This window comes from Arachis hypogaea, chromosome 20 (assembly GCF_003086295.3).
Source record: "Arachis hypogaea cultivar Tifrunner chromosome 20, arahy.Tifrunner.gnm2.J5K5, whole genome shotgun sequence".
Taxonomy (NCBI): Eukaryota; Viridiplantae; Streptophyta; class Magnoliopsida; order Fabales; family Fabaceae; genus Arachis; species Arachis hypogaea.
In genome coordinates, this window is record NC_092055.1 from 125,008,274 (window position 1) to 125,029,522 (window position 21,249).

General features: G+C 37.0%; 2 protein-coding genes across 7 annotated transcripts; one reads left to right on the forward strand and one right to left on the reverse strand.

Annotated features, from left to right (window-relative positions):
- The first annotated feature begins 868 nt into the window (after positions 1-868).
- On the forward strand, positions 869-6,991 carry LOC112783757 (pentatricopeptide repeat-containing protein At5g06540). 6 transcript variants are annotated; one of them, XM_025826807.3, is made up of 3 exons: positions 869-5,419; positions 5,522-5,608; positions 6,249-6,991. In XM_025826807.3, exon 1 carries the CDS (start codon positions 2,806-2,808, stop codon positions 4,255-4,257), a length of 1,452 nt encoding a protein of 483 aa, XP_025682592.1. In that variant the 5' UTR covers positions 869-2,805; the 3' UTR covers positions 4,258-5,419; positions 5,522-5,608; positions 6,249-6,991. The 6 variants fall into 6 exon arrangements, 5 of the variants coding, with proteins under 5 accessions (XP_025682592.1, XP_072086711.1, XP_072086708.1 ...); XM_072230610.1 differs by having other exon boundaries at positions 869-5,366; positions 5,879-6,991; XR_011879137.1 differs by having other exon boundaries at positions 5,267-5,419; positions 6,206-6,349.
- A 2,881-nt stretch (positions 6,992-9,872) lies between these two features.
- On the reverse strand, positions 9,873-13,252 carry LOC112783393 (uncharacterized). Its single transcript, XM_025826326.3, has 6 exons — positions 12,567-13,252; positions 12,003-12,130; positions 11,695-11,798; positions 11,492-11,579; positions 11,212-11,273; positions 9,873-10,659 (listed from the first exon to the last, which is right to left on the reverse strand). Exons 1-6 carry the CDS (start codon positions 12,677-12,679, stop codon positions 10,507-10,509), a joined length of 648 nt encoding a protein of 215 aa, XP_025682111.1. The 5' UTR covers positions 12,680-13,252; the 3' UTR covers positions 9,873-10,506.
- Between the last annotated feature and the right edge of the window lie 7,997 nt (positions 13,253-21,249).

The window sequence follows — 21,249 nt, forward strand, 5'->3', positions numbered from 1 at the left end:
TGTTCAGTTCATTTATGTTCTGCACAATTCGAAACTCTTTTTCCTCACCTTCTATTGCTTTTTCACCAGGGAGAGTAGGAAGAAAAGACAAAAAAATACAGCAGTAACAACAACAAAAGAATGACGATAAGGAGAAAATACGTGAAGAAAAATGAACCCGAAAAAGAAGGAGGAAAATGATGAGGAGGAGGAACGCGAAGAAGAAGGCGAAGAAGAAGACGCTTCATGCGTAAACGAGTGTGAGAAGAAGAAGAAGAGGAAAGAAGAAAAACGAAAAAAAGCGCATGACTTAAAATTGCTTGGATGAATTTAAATACCAAAATTGCTTGAATGTGGAGAATATCTTATTATTAAATTAGGATTCAACTACTTGATAGTAATTTTACACAAAATCTTTGTAAATCAATTTTTTTTTTGTCTAATCAATCTATTTATAACTATTCCAAAAAAGAAAACATTATTTTAAATAATTGGCAGTTATTTTAATTTATATATAAAATAAATATTAAATGATTTTTTTATAAATAATCATTGTTATATTTTTTCTCACTTATCTCGAATAATTAGTTTCAGTTAGTTAGTAAAAAAAATAAAAATAATCATTTTTAATTTTTAAATTATGAATGATAATCCAAGAAAAATAAAAATGGTTAGAAAATAATAAAAAATTATCTTAAAAAATTACTATCCTAATTAAACTAAAAAAGTTATTTGGTTAATTAATATCTAAAAACTAAAGAGAAAGTCTAAAAGGCCAATTTTTTTATTAAAATTTAACTAACATTTTAATTATTAAAAAAAATGTATAATTTCATATCAATAAATGATTCCTAATTAATTATTACAAATCACAAAAAAATTATACTGCCTCTAGGATTACCGTTAACCAAATCTTACTAGAAGCCTTGTATATATATAAGTAAGCAGAAAGCAACAAGGATTCATTCTCAGTTTCATTCTTATTTCTATTAAAGAAAGTTTCCATATTTCTAGTAAACTCGAAGCATCAAACCAGTTCTTAATTTCATCATCATGACTTCGCCATTTACTTTCTTTTGGGAAGCGTCATCTCCCCCATTGTTACAAGAAGAGGAGGCAGATTTGCAACACTATCTAACCCTCATGAGAGATCAAATAACAGATTACTTCATTCTCAAGGTACAAGTTACGCATCAAACTTGCTGGACTCATCATCAACAACCACAATCACAATCACATGCACCAGTGTTAGGAGCCATTTATTCGTTTACATCCTCAATTCTAATCCAAGCGCAAGAATTCCTTCAAAACGGTTCATCACACATGCAAATGCACTTCCCTGATGCTGTTATACCAATTGCCTTGATTCATAACATGATGCCAGATATTATATCCTACGCGAAAGCCATAATTCAAACTCGTCCTTCCGGATTCCTCTATGAAAGACCTGATTTTCGTTTGTTCAGTTTGTATCTGGACATTATTATCCAGAATCCTATATTGTACGTTGATGACTTGAATATCCAGAATTTGTCATTGGAAGTTGATGACTACGGCAACATGATCACCGACTTAATCATTGAAGAGTCCATGGAAGATCCTAATAATATTAAGATGGTTCCTGCATCGAAGAATGCCATTGAGTCTCTTGAGAAAGTGAAGCTTGAAAATAATAACCACCTAGCAGAGAGGTGCAGTATTTGTCTGACTGAATTTGATTATGGTGATGATGCAGAACAAGTTTCATCAATGCCTTGTAAGCATGTATATCATCAAGAGTGCCTCATCCAGTGGCTCAAGACTAGTCATTTGTGTCCTTTATGTCGCTATCCGATGCCAACTAATTAGATTGTCAAAAATGTAAATAAAAGAAATTGAAATTAGTTACTTGATTCTGTGTAATTTGGTTGTAGTTCATCTTCATCATGTGAATAGCATTATGCATTTAATCATCAAAAAAATTAGTTAGTTGATCCTGTGTAGTTTGGATGTAATTCATCATGTGTGAATAATATTATGCATTTTGTGTGGAGTTCTCTTTCCCAATTTTTTCTTTTTTATATTATTTTCTGTTTTAATTTTCTAAGCAGCTTTATCTAAAAAGAAAAAACCTTCGTTTTGTTTGTTAAAGAAAGGATTAATAAGAATTTTCGCCGTTGACTATAATGTGGAAAAATTCAGTTAAAATAATTTAAAAAGTATAAAAGCGACAAGGGAGATAGGGGATGGAGAGGTGTGGCACAAGGTGCTTTGCCAAAGGATGAGGGGCAGATGCTTCGTGTTTTGGCCTTCTGGTTCTGGGTGAGGATCTTTTGGGATGTGTGTGTGTTTTTTTTTTTTTATGTGAATGTGGGAGAGGATTCTTCGTGCGTCATTAGAGGAGAATAAGTATTCTATTTCTTGATTTTATTTTTGGTGTCTATTCTGTTTCTTGATTTGAAATGGGTCAGAGAGCACTCACAACCTTCGTTAAATTTGGATGCGTGTCTTCACGATCATTTGTTAAGTTGCCACTTGCCACTAGATATTGGCCGAATGTAAAAGGTTTGACTCATAAAAAAGCTTACGAGTTGAAGTCAAACTCAAATAACATGCATATATGTACGATAAGAAATTAAGGATCAGAGAAAGTGCACTTAGCTTGTTGAATGGTCGCTTCATCCTTCTGTGTGGGGAATTGAATGCCGCCTTGTGCACGAAGCAACTGATCGGTCAGCAATAGACTCGAGCTCCGATCCGCAACAACCTTGCCTTTGTGCCGCCGGTGGCGGATACCTTGGGAAACTCCGAGTCTCTGGTCAGTGATCACCAACAACCTTTCTTCGAATGGTGCCGACAAAACTGCACTTCTCGCTCAAACACCGCTTCCCCCGTTCACCACCGCCGCCACGAACCTTCTCAACCATTCCACTTCCGCCGCCCACTCCTCCTAGTCTCTCTCTCCTCGCCGACCAATGCACCACAATACACCACCTCAAACAAGTCCACGCCCAGTTGATCCTCACCGGCCGCATCCGCCAAGACCCCTTCGTCGCCAGCCGCCTCCTCTCCTCCTCCGCCCTCTCCCCCTTCGCCGACCTCACCCTCGCTTCTAGAATCTTTTCCTCCCTCCCATACCCACCCAACACCTTCATGTGGAACACCCTCATCCGCGCCCACGCCTCTAGCCCCAATCCCCATTACTCTCTCTGCCTTTACGTCTCCATGAGGAAGCTAGGCGCTATTCCCGGGAAACACACCTTCCCCTTTCTCCTTAAGGCCTGCTCTAACATTCCCTCTCTGCCAGCCTGTACCCAGGTTCACACACACGTGCTGAAATTCGGGTTGAGCTTTGATTCCCACGTGGCCAATGGTTTGGTCAAGGGTTACTCTGTTTCCGGAGATTTTGCCCGTGCGCGCCTTATGTTCGATGAAATGCCGGACAGGAGTTTGAGTCTTTGGACGACGATGGTTTGTGGGTATGCTCAGAATCAATGTTATGATGAGGCTTTGGGGCTTTTTGATGAGATGATTGAGGATGGATTGGAGCCCAATGCTGCGACGCTGGCTTCAGTGTTATCGGCTTGCGCTCGGGCGGGGTATCTTGAGCTTGGGCAGAGGATTCATGAGTTCATGAAGGTGAAGGGGTTTGAAGTGAAAGTGATTCTTGGGACGGCGTTGGTTTACATGTATGCAAAGAATGGGGAGATTGTTATGGCTCGGAAGTTGTTTGATGAAATGACTGAGAGAAATGTTGTTACTTGGAATGTGATGATCTCTGGCTTGGCTGCTCATGGACATGTTGAAGATGCTCTTGGTCTCTTTGAGAAGCTGAAGGAGGAGCAAGCTGTCGTCCCTAACAATGTCACTTTCTTAGGGGTTTTGTCGGCTTGTTGTCATGCTGGCTTGGTTGATGTTGGTCGTGAGATCTTTTATTCGATGAAAAATGTGTATGGGGTTGACGCAAAGATTGAACATTATGGGTGCATGGTGGATCTTCTTGGAAAAGAGGGTAAGTTGTTAGAGGCAGAGGAACTGGTAAAGGGAATGCCTTGGAAGCCTGATATTGTAATTTTAGGAGCTTTGTTGGCAGCTTGCAAAAATAATGGAAATACCAAGGTTGCTAAAAGAGTCGTAAAAGAAATCCTTGCTCTGGAACCTCATAATCATGGTGTACATGTTGCTATGTCGAATATATATGCAGAGGCTGGACAATGGAATGAAGTTTTGAGACTGAGGAAGGTTATGAAAGAAGAAAGACTAAAGAAAACTCCAGGGTGGAGCCTTGTTGCTACTTAATTGAGCATTGTCCAAAAGATTTCGTTTTTTCAATTGTCATAATTAACCAAAGGAGTAGACTTAAGTTGCTCAAATGTGCCTGATTAAATCCTAAATCACTTCTATTTGAACTGTTTCTGCTACTTGGAAGGCCAAAATTAGTTGAGGTGGTTGCCGAAAAGGTGGTGTTGCAGTACTACTTATTAATGTCTGATTGTCGCATCCTAGTCGCAAGAACATAAGCAACTGCTTGAGGTTCACTTCAAAGGAGTTTCTTCTTGAAAAGTGTCATTCAAAATGGAATTGCCAATATTAAAATTTTGGACAGAGTTATGCTTTGGTATGGCTAATGTCAACATTACTGAACGAATGTGGGATTCAGATAACGTAGAAGCTTTTCAGACAAACACGGAACTCCTATGCTCCTATTAGGAGAAAGATGCATGACATGAACACTTAAACAGGCCTTGATCATGTCCAAGGTGTGTTAATGAATGCAGAGGGTGAACAGTGTGTTAACAGCTATATCATAAAACTTGGTATTTTCAAGAGCTATTAAGATGAAAGATCACTCGAGTGTTGGTCTAGTGTGTTTCTCGATAAAAGTTCATCTCCCTAGAGGAAAACAGGGATGAACTGGGTCCTGGTGTATCTACCCCTCTTGCTTTGTGTCCAGTCTAGTAAAGATCTATGAGACATTAGAATAGAAGCAACCGTGTTAAACACTGAAGTAGCTGGCTCATATAATCACCCAGAGCTACTCTTCTAATGTGAACTGATGCAGGCTGCGGCTCTCTATTTATTGGCTTACAAGCAAAACATTAACTAAAGGAGGTTGCAGTTGTGGCCTAACATATTCAATGGTTGACACGCCACTGACAGACGACAATGGAAAAAATGGACCGTAAAGCTACACAGATGAGCATGTAAGGAACCGGACAGAGACAGGGGATGCAAACCATGATTTGTGGTAGTTATGGCTATAGCCTATAGGTGCTAACTTTTCATAACAATTTAAGGGGAAAAAAAGGAAAGAAATCGCGCTGATTCTTGTAGGCAGGAGGAAATTATAATATTCAAGATTACGCATCTGGTAACCTGCAAAGTTGCAGGAAGTGATTCCTAACCGTGTAAGTTGTAACCATCTGCAGTGATTTTTTAAGTGCCCGTGATTCCTAACGGTGTAAGTTGTAACCATCTGCAGTGATTTTTTAAGTGCCCGAGTATGTTAGTGTTTTCCTTTTATACTAGTTTTATTAACTTCCTTTATGTGATAATTCTTCAGACCATTCAGCAGCCCAAAGTAAAAATAGTCTTCCGACGTTGACAAGACAGATAGAAAAAGCAAAGATTCAGTTTGGAAGGGTGAGAGGTAATTAACTAATTATAACTCTTTGTTACTTCTATGAAATTCTCAAGGGAGTTATATGACAATGCAAACACAATATGACTGGAAATTAAAACATTTTCAGCTCCTTATGTCCAGTTCACCTAAATTAGATTATTTTTTTTTAATCCCACACATTTCATACTGTTTGTAATGGTAAAATTGTTAATTAAATTACTAGTTATTTGTTTTCAAAAATTAATGGTGCTGAAATGATAAAATTACTAATTCCAGCCAATCTGCTATTAGTTGCAGGTTCTCAACAATCTTCCTTGATCAGATAGATACCCAGAAAAATAAAAAATAAAAGATAAATATAGCAAAGAAGCAAAGTAGAAAGATGATACAAGCGATAACCGCTACATAACAACTTCTATAAGAAGTTCTGTTCTAACACTGATGTTGCATATTAATTTGACGCAAGAAAGATGCTGGAACATGAACCGTCTCTATAGTATTCAGAAAGATATAATGTCATTGAGTACTAAGATATTGTATATAATGAACCGTTTTTTATATTGTATATTTCCCTCTCAAAATTATTACTGATGGATACTAAGATACATGATCGCTCGCTTTCAGACATGACTGGCGTGTTTAAATGTTAATCTTTCTGGAACTGTAGAAGCTGCGAATGTGAGACACTGAATCAACTTGGGGGTCTGACTCATCATCAGCAGAAGGTTCCTTTGCAAGGCAAGCATGAGGAGCTATTGGTTCATTTGCGAAAAATGCAGGAGATGGGGTTGGGCTATTACTCTGTTTGCATGCAAATCATGAGATGGGACTATAGGCTCACTTGCCAGCACAATCTTTTGCGAGGGAAGGAGATTGAGTTGGGGTTATTGCCTAAATTTCAGGCAAATCATGAGATGGTGTTATAGGTTCAGAACTTGCAGGAAAAGCTTGAGATGGAGTTGGGGCTATTGGTTTGTTTTCTTGGAATGCATGAGATGGAGATATTGGCTCACTTGCTAATTCAATGGCTGAAACACCACTCAGGAAAATGACTAGGGGCAAAAGAAAAGTAAAGCCATGGTAGAAAAAGAAGGGGGAATACAAAGCCTTGTGAATTTGTGATTTCTTTGTGGCCGTGGCCTGTAGGATGCTCATCACACCCTTCAGAGGAATCTATTTATAAGTTAACGCTCACTGCCCATGAATGCAGTGATGTTACATGTGACCAAAGGATTTTCTTTTCTTGGGGTGGTCATTTTCCGAATCCTGGCAATGGTGCGGGTTGTTTGTACATCAAACTGCTCTCAATCTTTTTTTTTTTTCTTTTTTTTAAAGGCGATTTCTCATTTGTTTTGTTCTATACTATGAGTTTTTTTTTTGACTTTTTAGACACTTTTTTGGTGACTTCTATACTATGAGTTTAATTTTTATAATTTGATCGTGAAAAATATTTTATCTATATTTTAATTAATCAAATCTATTTTTTTGCATAATTATTTCACACAGTTAATATAAGAAGTTATTATTTTTACTAATATGACATTATGTGATTAGATATGTATAAAATTACTTTATATGAACATTTCATTAAAATTAAATTTTTATATATTGTGGAACAAAAATACTATTTATAGACTAACAATTAATTACTAAATTAATTATTATGTATTTGTATTTAAATACATGTGTAGTTTCATTTACTTTTAATATAAATTTTGTTTGCTAATATGAATAATTTTATTGGTAATTAATTTTTTGTATATACTTAGCATGATTGATTTTAAAATTTTAATAGACTTATAATTTAATATATTTGGATATAAATATAAATTATAGAATAAACTTTCAAAATAATTCCTATCAAATTTCAAATCATACACTTTGTTCTCTAATAAATTTTTATTATTCTAAAGTTTGTCAGACAGATTGATCCTTAAATTATTTTTAATAAAATTTTGAATATATATATATTAGATAAATAAATCTCTAGCAAATTTTATTTTAAAAAAAATTAAATTTTAAAAAACATTATTATGAGACACATCAGTTTTCTTTTAAATAATAGTAAGACTAATATGTCCGACGAAAATAATTCAAAAAATTTTATAATAATAAAAGTTAAAATATTCTATCTAAATTATTTTAAAAATAATTTTGGTATTCACTCTAAATTATATCAAGATATTTCTTTTATTCTTAAGTAAGTATTCTTTTTAAATGTTCAATTAGATATTTAGATTAAAGAAATTATTAAATGTATTATAAAAGTTAAAGATAGGGTCTTATCAGATGCAAATACAAAATTAATTATAATTTAGTGATTAAAAATTGTGAAAGATTCATAATCTAAAAACAGATGTTAGATCTCCGACATAAAGGAGGCAAAAAATTTGATGTGTACAAAATTAGTGTTTAGGGTAAAATTTTTAAATTGGTTTGTGACTCAGTTCTAAAATTTTTATTTATACTTTTTAAAAGGTTTAAAAAACTTTTATTTTTTAAAATTTGATTGTGAAAATTGGTATTTAGAGTAAGCTATAATGACATAAACCGATATGGTAATTTTGAGTAATGCTACATGTATACTAAAATCAGCCACTAATATAAAATATATGTTGGGATATAAATACACATTTAAAATAAATTAAATCACATATATTTATACACAAATATATTGCTGATTGATTTTAATGACTAATTTTAGTGTACAAATATTATTTTTGGAGAATTTTATATTGGATTCTCGTTAACTTGTTCAGGAATAGATCTTTTTAATTTTTCTTTTTTACTTAAGAGAGTAAAATATGATCTCATTATTAATTTTATAAGTAAAACTAAAAAAAATATAAAAAAATATATTAAAGTTAGAAATTACATTTTACTCTTTCAATTAAAAAAAATTGTAGTCACCAAAAAAAAAAATTAAAAAAAATTGAAAAAATCCACCACTCATATTCATTAAATATGATTCGACAAAATTAATGTTAAATTGATTTGTCAAAATGGATAATTATTTATAAAAATAAAATTCAAAAAGTTAACTCAATTAAAAATAGTAATTGAAATATAAATACCTGGCAGTGAGGGATTAGTGGTCAGTCGTTTTTCTCTCATTAATTAATATATTCTATCACTAACTTTTTTTTGGTTTCAGTGTTATCCTTCAACCTCACAGTTCAATATTAATCCGTTGCGGATCGGAGTTTCATTTAAGAATTTGTCGCTGACAAATGAATTGCTGCATGTACAAGACGAGATTTGAACCCCCTGACACTTACTTAAACGGATTAATAAACCTACCACTAGATCAACCCAATTTGATTATATTTTATCACTAACTATTATTAAAAAAAAATTAAATATACCAAAATTTCAATGTGACACTACAAGAGGAGATAACTGACCACATAATTATTTTCTTTAATTTTTTACTTTAGAATTTTAGTATATCTCTAACTTAAATATGAATTTTTTTCTAATTTATTACTTTAGAATTTTAGTATATCCTAAATATATTTTAACATAAATTGCAATTAGATCATTAATGATCCACGAGAAATTATTTATTACATTTGATATTAAATATTCTTAAATATTTACAAAATACACCAAAATTTTAAAGTGATAAATAAATTTTCAACAAATATATATACCAATTTGGATAAGTACGAAAGTTGCACTTGCTCAAAATTAAGTTCAGTAAAATTAGCAGAAGAATTAGGATAACTTGTTTATTTACCAACCCAACTACACAAGTATATATATTTAGGTGCACATTATTGCAATTATTTTTTAAGCACATAAACTGAACCTTGTAAATTTATAATTTTGCCGTTGATTACCTACTTAGAAACTTAATCACATTAAAATTGCAATTATTACTGTTGTAATACAACCATTACTATGTGCATGTACCATCACCATGCATTAGCTGATTTTGTATGGAAATACATACATTAGACGTTTTTTATTGCCACCCGTGTAGCTGAACAAAGTCAACAAACCGCACATCAAATTTTCACTTTACTTCTTTTCACAATGCATTAGTCATGCTATATACTAAAAACCGCCAGTTTTTTACTCTGAAGTCCGAACCTTCATATTAATTTTTATTGTTAGATAAATCTCCAATAATAATTCGGACCGACTTAAAGAAAACAAGACGTTCTTTTGCCCATAAAGGCTCCTATCTATAATGCTGATTCAGATTATTTGGTTTGGCTACCCACTATGAAAGGAGATTTTAGTTTTAAAAACTTTGCTCTTATTATAATGGCGAATCAAGATATTAGTTGTTAAAATAACCTTTGCTGCTATCTAGTGTCGCTTTTCAAATTATAAAAGGAAGTTTATCAGCAGGGTATGTGCAAATCTTACATTTGGCCTGGCAGAATTATTGTCCCTCATTAATCTCAGATATCAACAAGAACTAAGAAGCTTCTCCGGCAGTTCTATAGCAGGATACATGTCCAAGTAATTTGGCACGAAGTGTAGGCCTCTCTCAGAAAAGGAAGCAAATTGTAAACTTGGCATGGAAAATAAAACTAATTATAGCAATGAATTCCCCCTTTTGACTCAACTGTGAGAACATTAGTTTGAAAACCATTGTCTCAACTATCAAGCAATGCTATAAAGTAAGTATATTTCCATTACCAAGTACAAAAACCAATCATCACTATAAGAAACCCCCTCCCCCAGTCCCCCACTTCTCTTCTTTTTCTTTCTCCCTTTTTTCCACTCTCTTCTGTCTTCTGTTCCAGCTCTCGATTAAAATTATCCCCCAAACACAATTGTACACACTACTTGGTTTCTTAATGAAGACACTGAAATTTCAAATTCCAGGACTTGGGTTATTTAGTCAATTTAATTCACCAGGTAGCATTGTTGGCCACCAGCCATCTGCATATAATCCAATAGCTAAAAGCTTACATGAAATCATCCTCCATTTCTTGCAGTGTTTTGCTTCCTGATGCAATGTGCTTATTGGATGTCATATTCTCTGCAACCATCAAACCCTTGTAGCTCCTCAGCTCGGCTTGTCTCTCCTTTTCAAGTCTTTCCAATTCCTCACGGCGTTTCTGCACACATAACATGTGATTAAATAAATAAAGCTTTTCTTTAATTGTATGCTTTTTGCATATGATCCAGGCATTTTGTGTGAGATGCTCTATCTTCAACCAAGGAAATGTGAATGCAAAACATTAAGCTAAGTTACCAACAACGGTACATGAATTAAATTTTGTCTATGCTACATCTCATAGAATAGAAGACATTTTATTTTTATATGACAAGCTTGGCAGAGACATACTGACATACATTACAGAAACCTTAAGATGCAATGCTCAAATTATTGACACAATTACACATCAAAAAAGACATCCTAAAAGACAAGCTGAGAGATGATTGATAATTCAAGCTGCATGAAATCACAAGAAAGAAGACATTTCTGTGCCCCTGAAGGGCATGCAATGTGCAAGTTAAGAAGATAGAACTAAGCACAAAAACAATAATTCATCAATTCACTCGAAAGAATGTTTGGGCACAATTACAATATATCATCTGTATCAGATTATGTTATGCATGTCTACAGAGATACCTGTGGATAAAAAACAGTATTTTGCAATGCTTACCTTGTCTCTCATTTGTTGCTTTCTCTCAGCTCTTTCAGCTGCATTAACTGCTTCACGCTCAGCTGCAGCACACATATTCATATAAAGATCAGAAAGACTAAAACAAATTTTCAAGCGAATTAAACATGAGAGAAAATGAAAAGTAAAGCGCTAGCTTTGATGGCAAAAAAGAAACATAAGGAGGGAAGAATTGTCATGTGACCTCTTTTCCCAACAAATAACATTTTTATTTATTAAAAGAAAGGCACCGAGGATACATGTAGGAAAGTTCCTTAGTCACCTCTCAAATCAGGTTTCCTTTCCACTTTTGTTTTGTTTAGCCTGTTGACAATCTCATTGATCCGCTTCTCCACTCTCACAGTTCGGACCTAAAATGCATGAAAACCAGAGATACTCTCAAAATGCACAGTCAAACATCAATTCACCACCCTCTCCCAATGCCACAAAAACAATACCAAACAAGAATGAAGTTAAAAAACATACCATTTTGGGGTTGTGGAAACCAACTTGACCAACATCCATTGAAGCAGTTTTCTTTAAATTGGCCCAGGGAGTATAAACAACATCAATATTGTTCACCTTATTTCCTGTCATGAATGAAGCACGTAGAATAAGGAATTAGACAGAATAAAAATAGCCATGAACTAACAACTACATATCCGTCTCAAGAGTAAGAGAATTATTTCCAAATATAACCAACGTAAGGAACTAACATCAACAAGTGTAACCAGAAGCATTACTTATAGGTAATAATTTCTCACAGATAGCTACAATCATTAAGATGTTTTTACCTTGAATCGAATTTGCTTTAACAAGCTGAGCACAGTCCTCCAGTAAACCTTCACTAATGTCATCAATAGTCTGACCTTTGTGCAGTCTTACATAAACATGTGCTGAAGACATCTTATCAACATGGAACCTACACAATACACAGCTTACATCAATACCCATCAAATGGTAGAAGCTTAAAAAACCAAACAACAAAAAGCAAAAATCTAAGCAAAAAATATCATAACAAAAAATTGTAATTCAGGCACAATCTTGAAGATAACTCAATCTCTTCAGCATATAATTGAAAATAAATAAAAAAAAAACTCGAGTTTCAATGCAACACTGAATGGAAGAACCTCTAGAACTTCAGTAATTCACGACAAATTAACAGCCTTTAACATCCAAATTTCTTAAACGAATCAACAAAACAACAGATAAATCAAAGATACAAAAAAGGAGGCACGTAGAAGCAAAATTTATCCCCCAAAGCAACCTAATTTCCGGAAACGAACGAGAAAAAATCACAAAATCACAAAATCGCTAAACGAGAAGCAGGGAATTGGGGATTGGGGATTGGGGATTACCAGATATCTTCAGGGAAACCATATTTGATGAGTTCTTCGTTCTCGTACTTGTCGAGACCCATGAAGATGGTGTAATCGCCAGCTTCAGGGCGTGCCTTGAAGTAGAAAACCATCGGAACGGAACCTGCTTTCTTCTCACGCTATCTCAACGCAACGCACACACCAGAGAAAGAGAGAGAAGAGGGAAAGTCTCGATGGTTTTTATTGCGTGCTAGGGTTCTCTGAATCTTTCACAGTTTTCTATCCGAATCGCTGCATGAATTAAAAAGTAAGAAACCTTTCGTCCCTCTTTCTTTGGCTCCTTTGTCTTTTTTCTCTAAACGCAATCATATGCGTTTGGGGCCGTTCTACAAATACCAAATTTTATCGGGCATTTGTTTCAACATTAGAAACACAATTCCAAGAAATGAAATTATCAAATTATTACCTACACCCCGGTCTGGGACTAGTTTAGCCGGACTCAATTTCAAAAAGTGGCCCGACTAATTCATTCAACTTGGTTAGAGCAAATGCCCGAGTCACCCAACCCAGTCCGATTGAACCCACAAATAAAGAAACAACAATGCTAGAAAACTAAAAGGGTACTAGCTAAAAATCAGCCAAATATCTCTAGGTGAATTCAAAATCTCTATGTGGATGATGTTTATGTTAGGTATTAGGATGTTTCTTCTACTAAGTATCAGAATATTTTTTTTTTCATACTAAATGGATGTTCTTTATATATTTTATAAATTTTTGAGTAAAGGACAAATCCGTCCCTGACCTTTTTTACCACGGACATTTTCGTCTCTGAAGATTAGGAAATACTTTAATGTCCTTGACCCCCAAAAAACTGGACATTTTTACTCTTCCGTTAGAGTGTCTTCGTTTGCCCTGACGGAAAACGGTGACGTGGCTCCCGTGGCGCTGACCTGGCCGTTACGGGCTGCCACGTCGGATGGGCTTATTAAAAGAGGACAAATTAGTCCCCAGAGTCGAAAACGCTGCCGTTTCTCCCCCACCTTTCGAAACTAACCTTACTCTCACATATGCAATACCCATAACACCAAAACGATCAAAATCCCTCCCCCTGTTTCTCCCTCCAAAAATTGCACTACGTGGAAGAGCAATCGGCGTGCGGTGAAGTTGCTATCGGAGGCAGGAAAGAAAGTTACTGTGGAGGTCAGCACTGCCGTCTTCCTGTCAAGGTAAAATCGCCTTCCTTACCCCTGAAGTTTCTGTAGGTCATGTTTGTACTAAGGGTGAAGTGATCATGTGTGCATGTTGACAGTGTGTGTAACAGTGGTGTAATGAGGGTTAAAAATGGTTTCTAGAGCATGGTGTGTAGTAGTAGTAGGAGGAGGTATTGTGTTAGGACAACGGGGGTTATGTAATAAATTTTGAATGTATCCTAGTATTAACACATAGTTGTTTCTTGGTGAATTTCAGATGGTGGATGTTTTTGTGGTGCCAGTTTTTCACCATGGAGGCAACTTCGTGAGAGGTAGTGATGGTGTCCTTGTTTATCAAAATAGTAAGGAAGATAGGTTCCCGGAGATGGACCTAGATTTTGTGAACTTCGGGGACCTTGTAACGTTATTTAAGGATTTGGGATACCAGTCATACAAGGCAGTATACTAGTATGATCGAAGAAGTGGCTTTCTTGAGTCTGGGCTGAACGAGTTAACCGGGGACGCATGGATCAATGCAATGCAAGAGAACTTACTAAAGGACCAACAATCTCTTGAGTTCCACATTTACTTTGACCACCCCGTTGATGCTCTGGAGGTAGTAGATGATGCTGGACAGCATGGTGATGATGAAGTGGATGTGGATGAAATTTTAGAGGAATTGAAGACATCCTCTTCATCGGATGATGGGTACGAGAGCACTAAAGATGTATTGTATAAACCTCCACCAGCTGGGTTTGAGAATGATAGAAGTGATTCTGACAGTAATAGCGGGGCTGCTGGTGGCAAGAAAAAAAGAGTAACGGAGCCTAGAAAAAAGGTGGTAACCCCCAAGAAGAAAGTCACAAAGAAACAAGAGATGAAGGATAATTATAAGAAGGGTAAGAAAAAGGTGCAATATGGTGCGAGGGAGAATGCAAGTGGAGAAGACAGCGGTCAGGCTAAAACAGGGGCAACTAGTGATGGTGGAATGGACTCAGCTGCTGGGTCGAATGATGGAGGAGGTGGTGGCAATAGGCCTGAAGTGGTGCCGGATAATGTAGGGAGATACTATGTAAGTGAAGTCCCGACAGAGCCTGAGAAAATCATGTTTGAGTATGAGTCGGAGGAATTGCACACACCTATGGGATCAGAGGATGAAGGTGAAGGCCACAAATTTCCAGAGTTTGACAATGACTATGCTCATGGTCATGGCAGATTTGAGTTAGGGATGAGGTTTGCAACTGTTGAACGGTTTAAAGATGTGGTGAAGGACTCATTCATTGTTGAGGGGAGGGAGGTTAAGTGGATCAAGAATGATAGGGAGAGAGTGAGAGTGGACTGCAATGATGAAGAGTGCAATTTCTTGGTTCATTTGTCTTACAACAAAACCCTGCAATGTTACCAAGTTAAGACGTACCAGCCAAAGCATAGTTGTGCAAGGGATTTAGGGAGCAACGCAGCTGACCAGCATTGGATCAGCAGGAAAATAGTGAAGCGGATGGCTACCCAACCACACATGACCACTAGGGAGGCAACTGAATTTCTAAGGGAGGAATATTCATTAGCTCCCCATCCTAAGATGGTGTATAGAGCAGTAGTTGAAGCCAGGGATAAGATAATAGGAAACGAGAAGGAACAATACAAGAGGACAAGGGACTATTGTGAGCAGATTTTGAGTAGTAATCCAGGATCTACTGCAAGGTTGGAACTTATGACAATTCCAGAATCCCCGCCTGTTTTTGACAAGATATACATATGCTTAGATGCCTGTAAGCAAGGGTTCAAGGAAGGGTGCAGGCCTTTGCTGCACCTGGATGGCTGCTTTTTCAAGACATACTACATGGGGTGGCTTCTAGCAGCAGTTGCCCAAGACGCAAACAACCAATTTTATGTTGTTGCATACGGGGTTGTTAGGGCTGAGACAAAGGATGCCTGGAAGTGGTTCCTAACTAACCTTCAGGCAGACATAGGAGACGATGCAAACCACGGCTGGAACTTCATTTCGGACCAACAGAAGGTATGATGCATTACTGGTTCATTATTGTGCTGCTTTCATATATTTGCTTAATTGTAAATGCTTGCTGCTCCCATTCAATGCAGGGTTTACTCCCTGCCTTAAAGGAGGTAATGCCACAAGCCAGGCACAGGAACTGCGTCATGCACATGTGGAAGAACTTCATAAATAGGTTCAAGGATTTATACATAAGAGAGGTTGTCTGGGAGTGTGCCAGATGCACCACAGTCGTGGAATTCAAGGACTTAGGCATGGCAAAAATTCCCAGCGGGGTGGGTACCCGCGGGGATTTACCCGTCGGGGAGCAGGTATGGGGGGTCATTTTTACCCGCGGGGATGGGGACGGGGCCCCGTATAATAAATGGGGCGGGGGCGGGGGTAGAGGTCCCCGCCCCGTGGAGACCCGTTAAATCCCCGTTTGTGTGAAAAGACAAAAATGCCCTGATATATATATATATGTGAGCCACTCTCATTTGGACCTAACCCTAGCCGTCCTGCTTCAGAGAGAGACAGAGAGTGAGAACTGAGCTGAGACCTGAGAGTCTCGCCTCCACACTCCACTCCTCCTCAAACCCTTAACCCTTCATGCCTCCTTCCCGCTGACCGCCGACCGTCGCCACCGCCTTCCACCCTCTGGTCTCTCAGCGCTGCCTCCCACCCCAGACTCAGCAATGTCGTCGTCTTTTCCTGGTCGTGGTCATCATCTTCTCCTGTTCGCGTCGCCGGTCTTCGCTGGACGCTGGTCTTCCTTCCCCTTTTCTCCATCAGGTTCAGGTAAGTCAGTCCTGGTCTTCGCTGGTCTTCCATCTCCTTCTCTGAATTTAGATTTCTGAATTAGGGTAACAAATTTGGGTGTTCTGAATTAATGAGATTCCTATTGATATGAATTTTTGTGTTTTGAATTTCTGGATTTTTGAGTTTTGAGTTGCTGAATTTCTAATTAGGTTGCTGAATTTCTGACTATGAATTTCTGGATTCTGGTTGTGTAATTTATATTTCTGATTTAGGTTGATATGAATTTGATTTTTTATTCTGATTAATATTTGAGTTAATATTGAGTTAATCTAAAGTTAGGTTAATCTGATTCCGATTATGAATTTTTGATTGTGTAATTGGTATTTCTGAGTTAATATTCTGAATTGGACTAATTTTCCGGGTTGTCCTAATTTTCAAAACTATGCCTCATAGTTTATCGGTGCCATACTACCATTTTTGTTTCTGCATAAAAGTTTATTATGCTAAGTCCAAATGATTTCATTCTTTTTAAAGGTCATTGCAAAATAATTTGATAAACAATATTTGCATTTTTATTCTAGTGAAGAGTTATTCCTATTTGAATATTTGATTACATTAGATATGATATTGAGTGGTGATGACTGTCTTGGCAGTTAAGTCTGAATGAATTAGGCCAAATAAATATATAAAAGCGAGGCACATAATACAATTTAAAAGGGATTAGAGTATTGGACATTGGACTTATAAGAAAAAAATCCATCCCTTCCTCTCATCAACACACAGGCACACCCCAACTGAGCTTGGTGGAGAAGGTCTATATTGAAGATAGAAAAGGAAAACAAACTGAAGCTAATTAAGAAGCAACCCAAGAAATTCGTTAGAAACTGTTTTATGTTTTTTTGTTCTAACAGCAGTAGTAGCTCAGTTATTATAAACTTGGAGCACTATATAAGAGTAGTTGTGTTTATTAGTTTTTTCCTCCCTGATGTATGAGTCTAATTATGTTTTAATACACTAGTGTAAGAATATTACATACAAGAAATTGTATATACTCATTCGTTATATATATATTCTACTATCCTGCTTTTAGTTCCTTTATTTTTTGATCTGTTTCACTAGACCAAACAGTTTTAACTAATATCATATTCCTATCTAAGTGTTATTTGAATAGTTTGGAGAGCTGAATTTTAATTTATAATTTATAATTTATATTTTTGAGTTAGGTTAATGAGATTTTGATTTATATTCATAATATTGAAGGAGATGTTGACGTAAGTAAACTATTAAATTACATATAATACACTATATTTTTATATTATTGACTTATTGAGTTATTATATGATTTTAACTTTAAATTATTTTCTTGTCAATGTAGGATTCAAGTAAGTCGAAATCTACCATCACTACCATTATGGGATGAAAGGAAGATTGAGATGGTGGAATTATGTTTTTATGATGTCATGAATTTTATTTTGTTGTTTATGATATAGTTGGTTGTTTATGTAATATTTGGTTGTTTATGGATATGTTTGGATGTTTATGTTTGTTGTTATTGCTATTTAAGTCTTTAAAGACTATGGATATTATGTTTGTAATGACAATTGAAGATTATCTTTGATTTTCTCTAATTTTTTTTATTTTTTTCAATTTTTACTTATTTTTACAAAAATCCGCAGAGACCCAAGTCCCCGGCGGATACGGGGTCCCCGTTACCCATCATAGGGACGGGGCGGGGACGGGGACAGTAATTGGGGGCGGGGGGCGGGGGCGGGGGGCATGTTCCCGCCCCCATGGGGACCCGTTGCCATCCCTACAAGGACTGTATGGAAAGGTTGAAAACAGTGACTCAGGGGGTTTGGGAGTACCTCTCCAAGTTTGAGCCATAGACATGGGTCAAGGCATATTTCTCGCATGGGCCGAAGGTTGATAACCTCACTAACAACATGTGTGAGGTGTTCAACGCCAAAACAGTTAACTACCGCTGCAAGCCAATCCTCACTATGTGTGAAAAAATCAGGTGTTACCTGATGAGGATGATGGTAAATCACAAGCAAGTATTGATTACCCTGGTAAACTAGCACCAGTACAGCAAAAATGGATGGAAAGATTAGTTACTCTTAGCTCAAAGTGGACGGCAGAGTGGGTTGGAGATAATGAAAGAAAAAGGCTTGAGGTGAGCCGCAAAGGAAGCAAGGTTGATGTGAACCTCATTAAATACACCTGCTCCTGCAATCGATGGCAACTTACTGGTAAGCAAGAAATCTACTTATAACACCCTGACTACATTGTTAATTGTTTCTTCACCTGTATTTTAACTACTCTTTGCTCTGCGATCAAATTGAATACATGATTTGGTTAGGGATGCCATGCACACATGCACTTGCTGCTATTGTGAAAAGGCGTGACAAGGCAGAAGATTATGTGCACCCCTGGTTGTGTATGGAATCAATCAAGAGGACATATTCACACTGCATCAAACCAGTCCCCAGTGCAGAATTCTGGCCCCGAACTGAGTACTCACAACCAGAACCACCCATTATCAAGAGACCTATTGGCCGGCCAAAAGTTCACAACAGACAGAAAGATTCTGCTGAGCCATTGATGCAGGGTAGAAAATTGAAGAAGTCATTCTCGGTGGCTTGCAGTAAGTGTGGTGAAAAGGGCCACAACTACAAAACCTGCAATGGAGCTCCATCAAATCCCAATTGGAAGCCGAAAACAAAGAAGCCTAAGAAGAAAGGAGAAAGTAGCTCTCAGCAACTGGTTGTGCTTCCTTTGTCCCAGTCAGCTCCACCCCCAAGGATAAGTTTGCATTGTGTATTTTAGGTTTGGATTATACACTCCTATAAAGAGTTTGATTTAGGATTAAGTTTGACAGGGACTGATCTGTCTTAATGCCATATAGTTTAGGAGTTAATGAGTATTAGTAACATATTCTTCAAGGCTCAGTGTGTCTTAGTGTAGAAAAGTTAGGGGACTAATTTGTCTTATTATCATACTGATAGATCATGTTCATTAACTCTCCATGATTCTTCAAGTAGCCAACCAAGCAACACAACACCCTTGCAACAAGCAACTACTGTAACTATTTAATTTGTTGTCTATGTGATCAATTTGATATATGAGTTGTTTGAACCCTAGTTGATGTAGTTTATTTTTTTCCATGGATTGGTCTTCTCCTGCGTGCAGGTTATGAGTGCAGCCGCACCAAACCCTGCAAATATTGTACCAGCTCCAACCAGGGTTACTAGATCCACACTTGTGATAGCACCTCCGGGAGCAACAGTCACTCCATTCAAGCCACCAGCCCCAACTACAACCCCTCCATGTAAAGATCCAGGCAAGGCTCCAGTTAACAACACTTCTCGCCCGAAACCATCAAAATTCAGACCAAAGCAGAAGATCTTCAAGCCACCCGCATCACTGATTCAAGGACAGTCCAGCACACCGCAGGTAGCTCCAGCTGAGGAAGTCTCCCAAACAACAACACCAACTGACCCCAATATCTAGGGAATCAACATGAGTGAAGGCTGACGATATTATGCTTTTTTTTTTTGTTTAGATGTGACCCAATGTAACTGATAACCACAAATTATAGATACAATTTCTTTTTTTTTTTTTGGTTTGGGTCTTTATTTTGGTTCAAACATTACTTGTGAAGTAAGGAGATGTTAATGGTAGCATGCCATACTAGTTTCCTTATATTTTAATGTCAGTTTAGATTATGAATGTATAGTTTCACACTCTAAATATCAATGGTTGAAACTTTGATTTCATGTGATTTTACCAACTTTCGTTTCATACATACATAATCACAAACATGACCCAAAGTGATACCAGATACACAAATGATTAATAAATTTCATTTTCAACAATTTACATGTCTTACATCATTTCTTACAACTAAATAAAGCAAATATCAGGACAACAAACATCACACATATATTCTACCCAATTGGATTTTTTTAACCTCTAACACTTCTATCCTCTTCTCCAACAACATTATCCTGTTTTCCATGTCTTTGTTCCAGTGACGCTCTTCGCATGCAAAATTTGCTCCTGCCCCAGGTACCTTGTAATATCAACACCAAGACCAGCTATGTGCTCGTCCAGCCACAAAAAAAACTTGCAACATGGTTGTCTTACCTACACAACATCAATCCTCAAAGCTCAGGAAATCAGGAATTGAGGATAAACCCTAACACTAACGGAGTTACACAGATTTTCTTTGCATACCTTATAAAAGGGACATCCCAGAAACAATCTGTTCGGATTGCTGGTCGTCCTCGACATGAACAGGATTGCGTTCTCTCCACAGAAGCACTTTGGTGACACTCCCTCTTTTCCATCATTGCCGTTCGGAACTGGACCTCTTCTCGAGCTTGACGACACTCCTTCGGATGCCATGGTCGGAATGCTCCCTTTCTTCCTTCACCCGCTTCACCCTCAGACTGCATTCGAAGGATTAGGGCTCAAGGATTTCATAGATTGGGGATGGGGGAGAAACGGCAGCGTTTTTGACTCTGGGGACTAATTTGTCCTCTTTTGAAAAGCCCATCCGACGTGGCAGTCCGTAACGGCCAGGTCAGCGCCACGGGAGCCACGTCACCGTTTTCCGTTAGGGCAAACGGAGACACTCTAATAGAGGGGTAAAAATGTCCAATTTTCTGGAGAATCAGGGACATTAAAGTATTTTCCAATCTTTAGGGACGAAAATGTCTGCAGTAAAAAAAGGTCAGGGACGGATTTGTCCTTTACTCTAAATTTTTTTATATACTAAAAA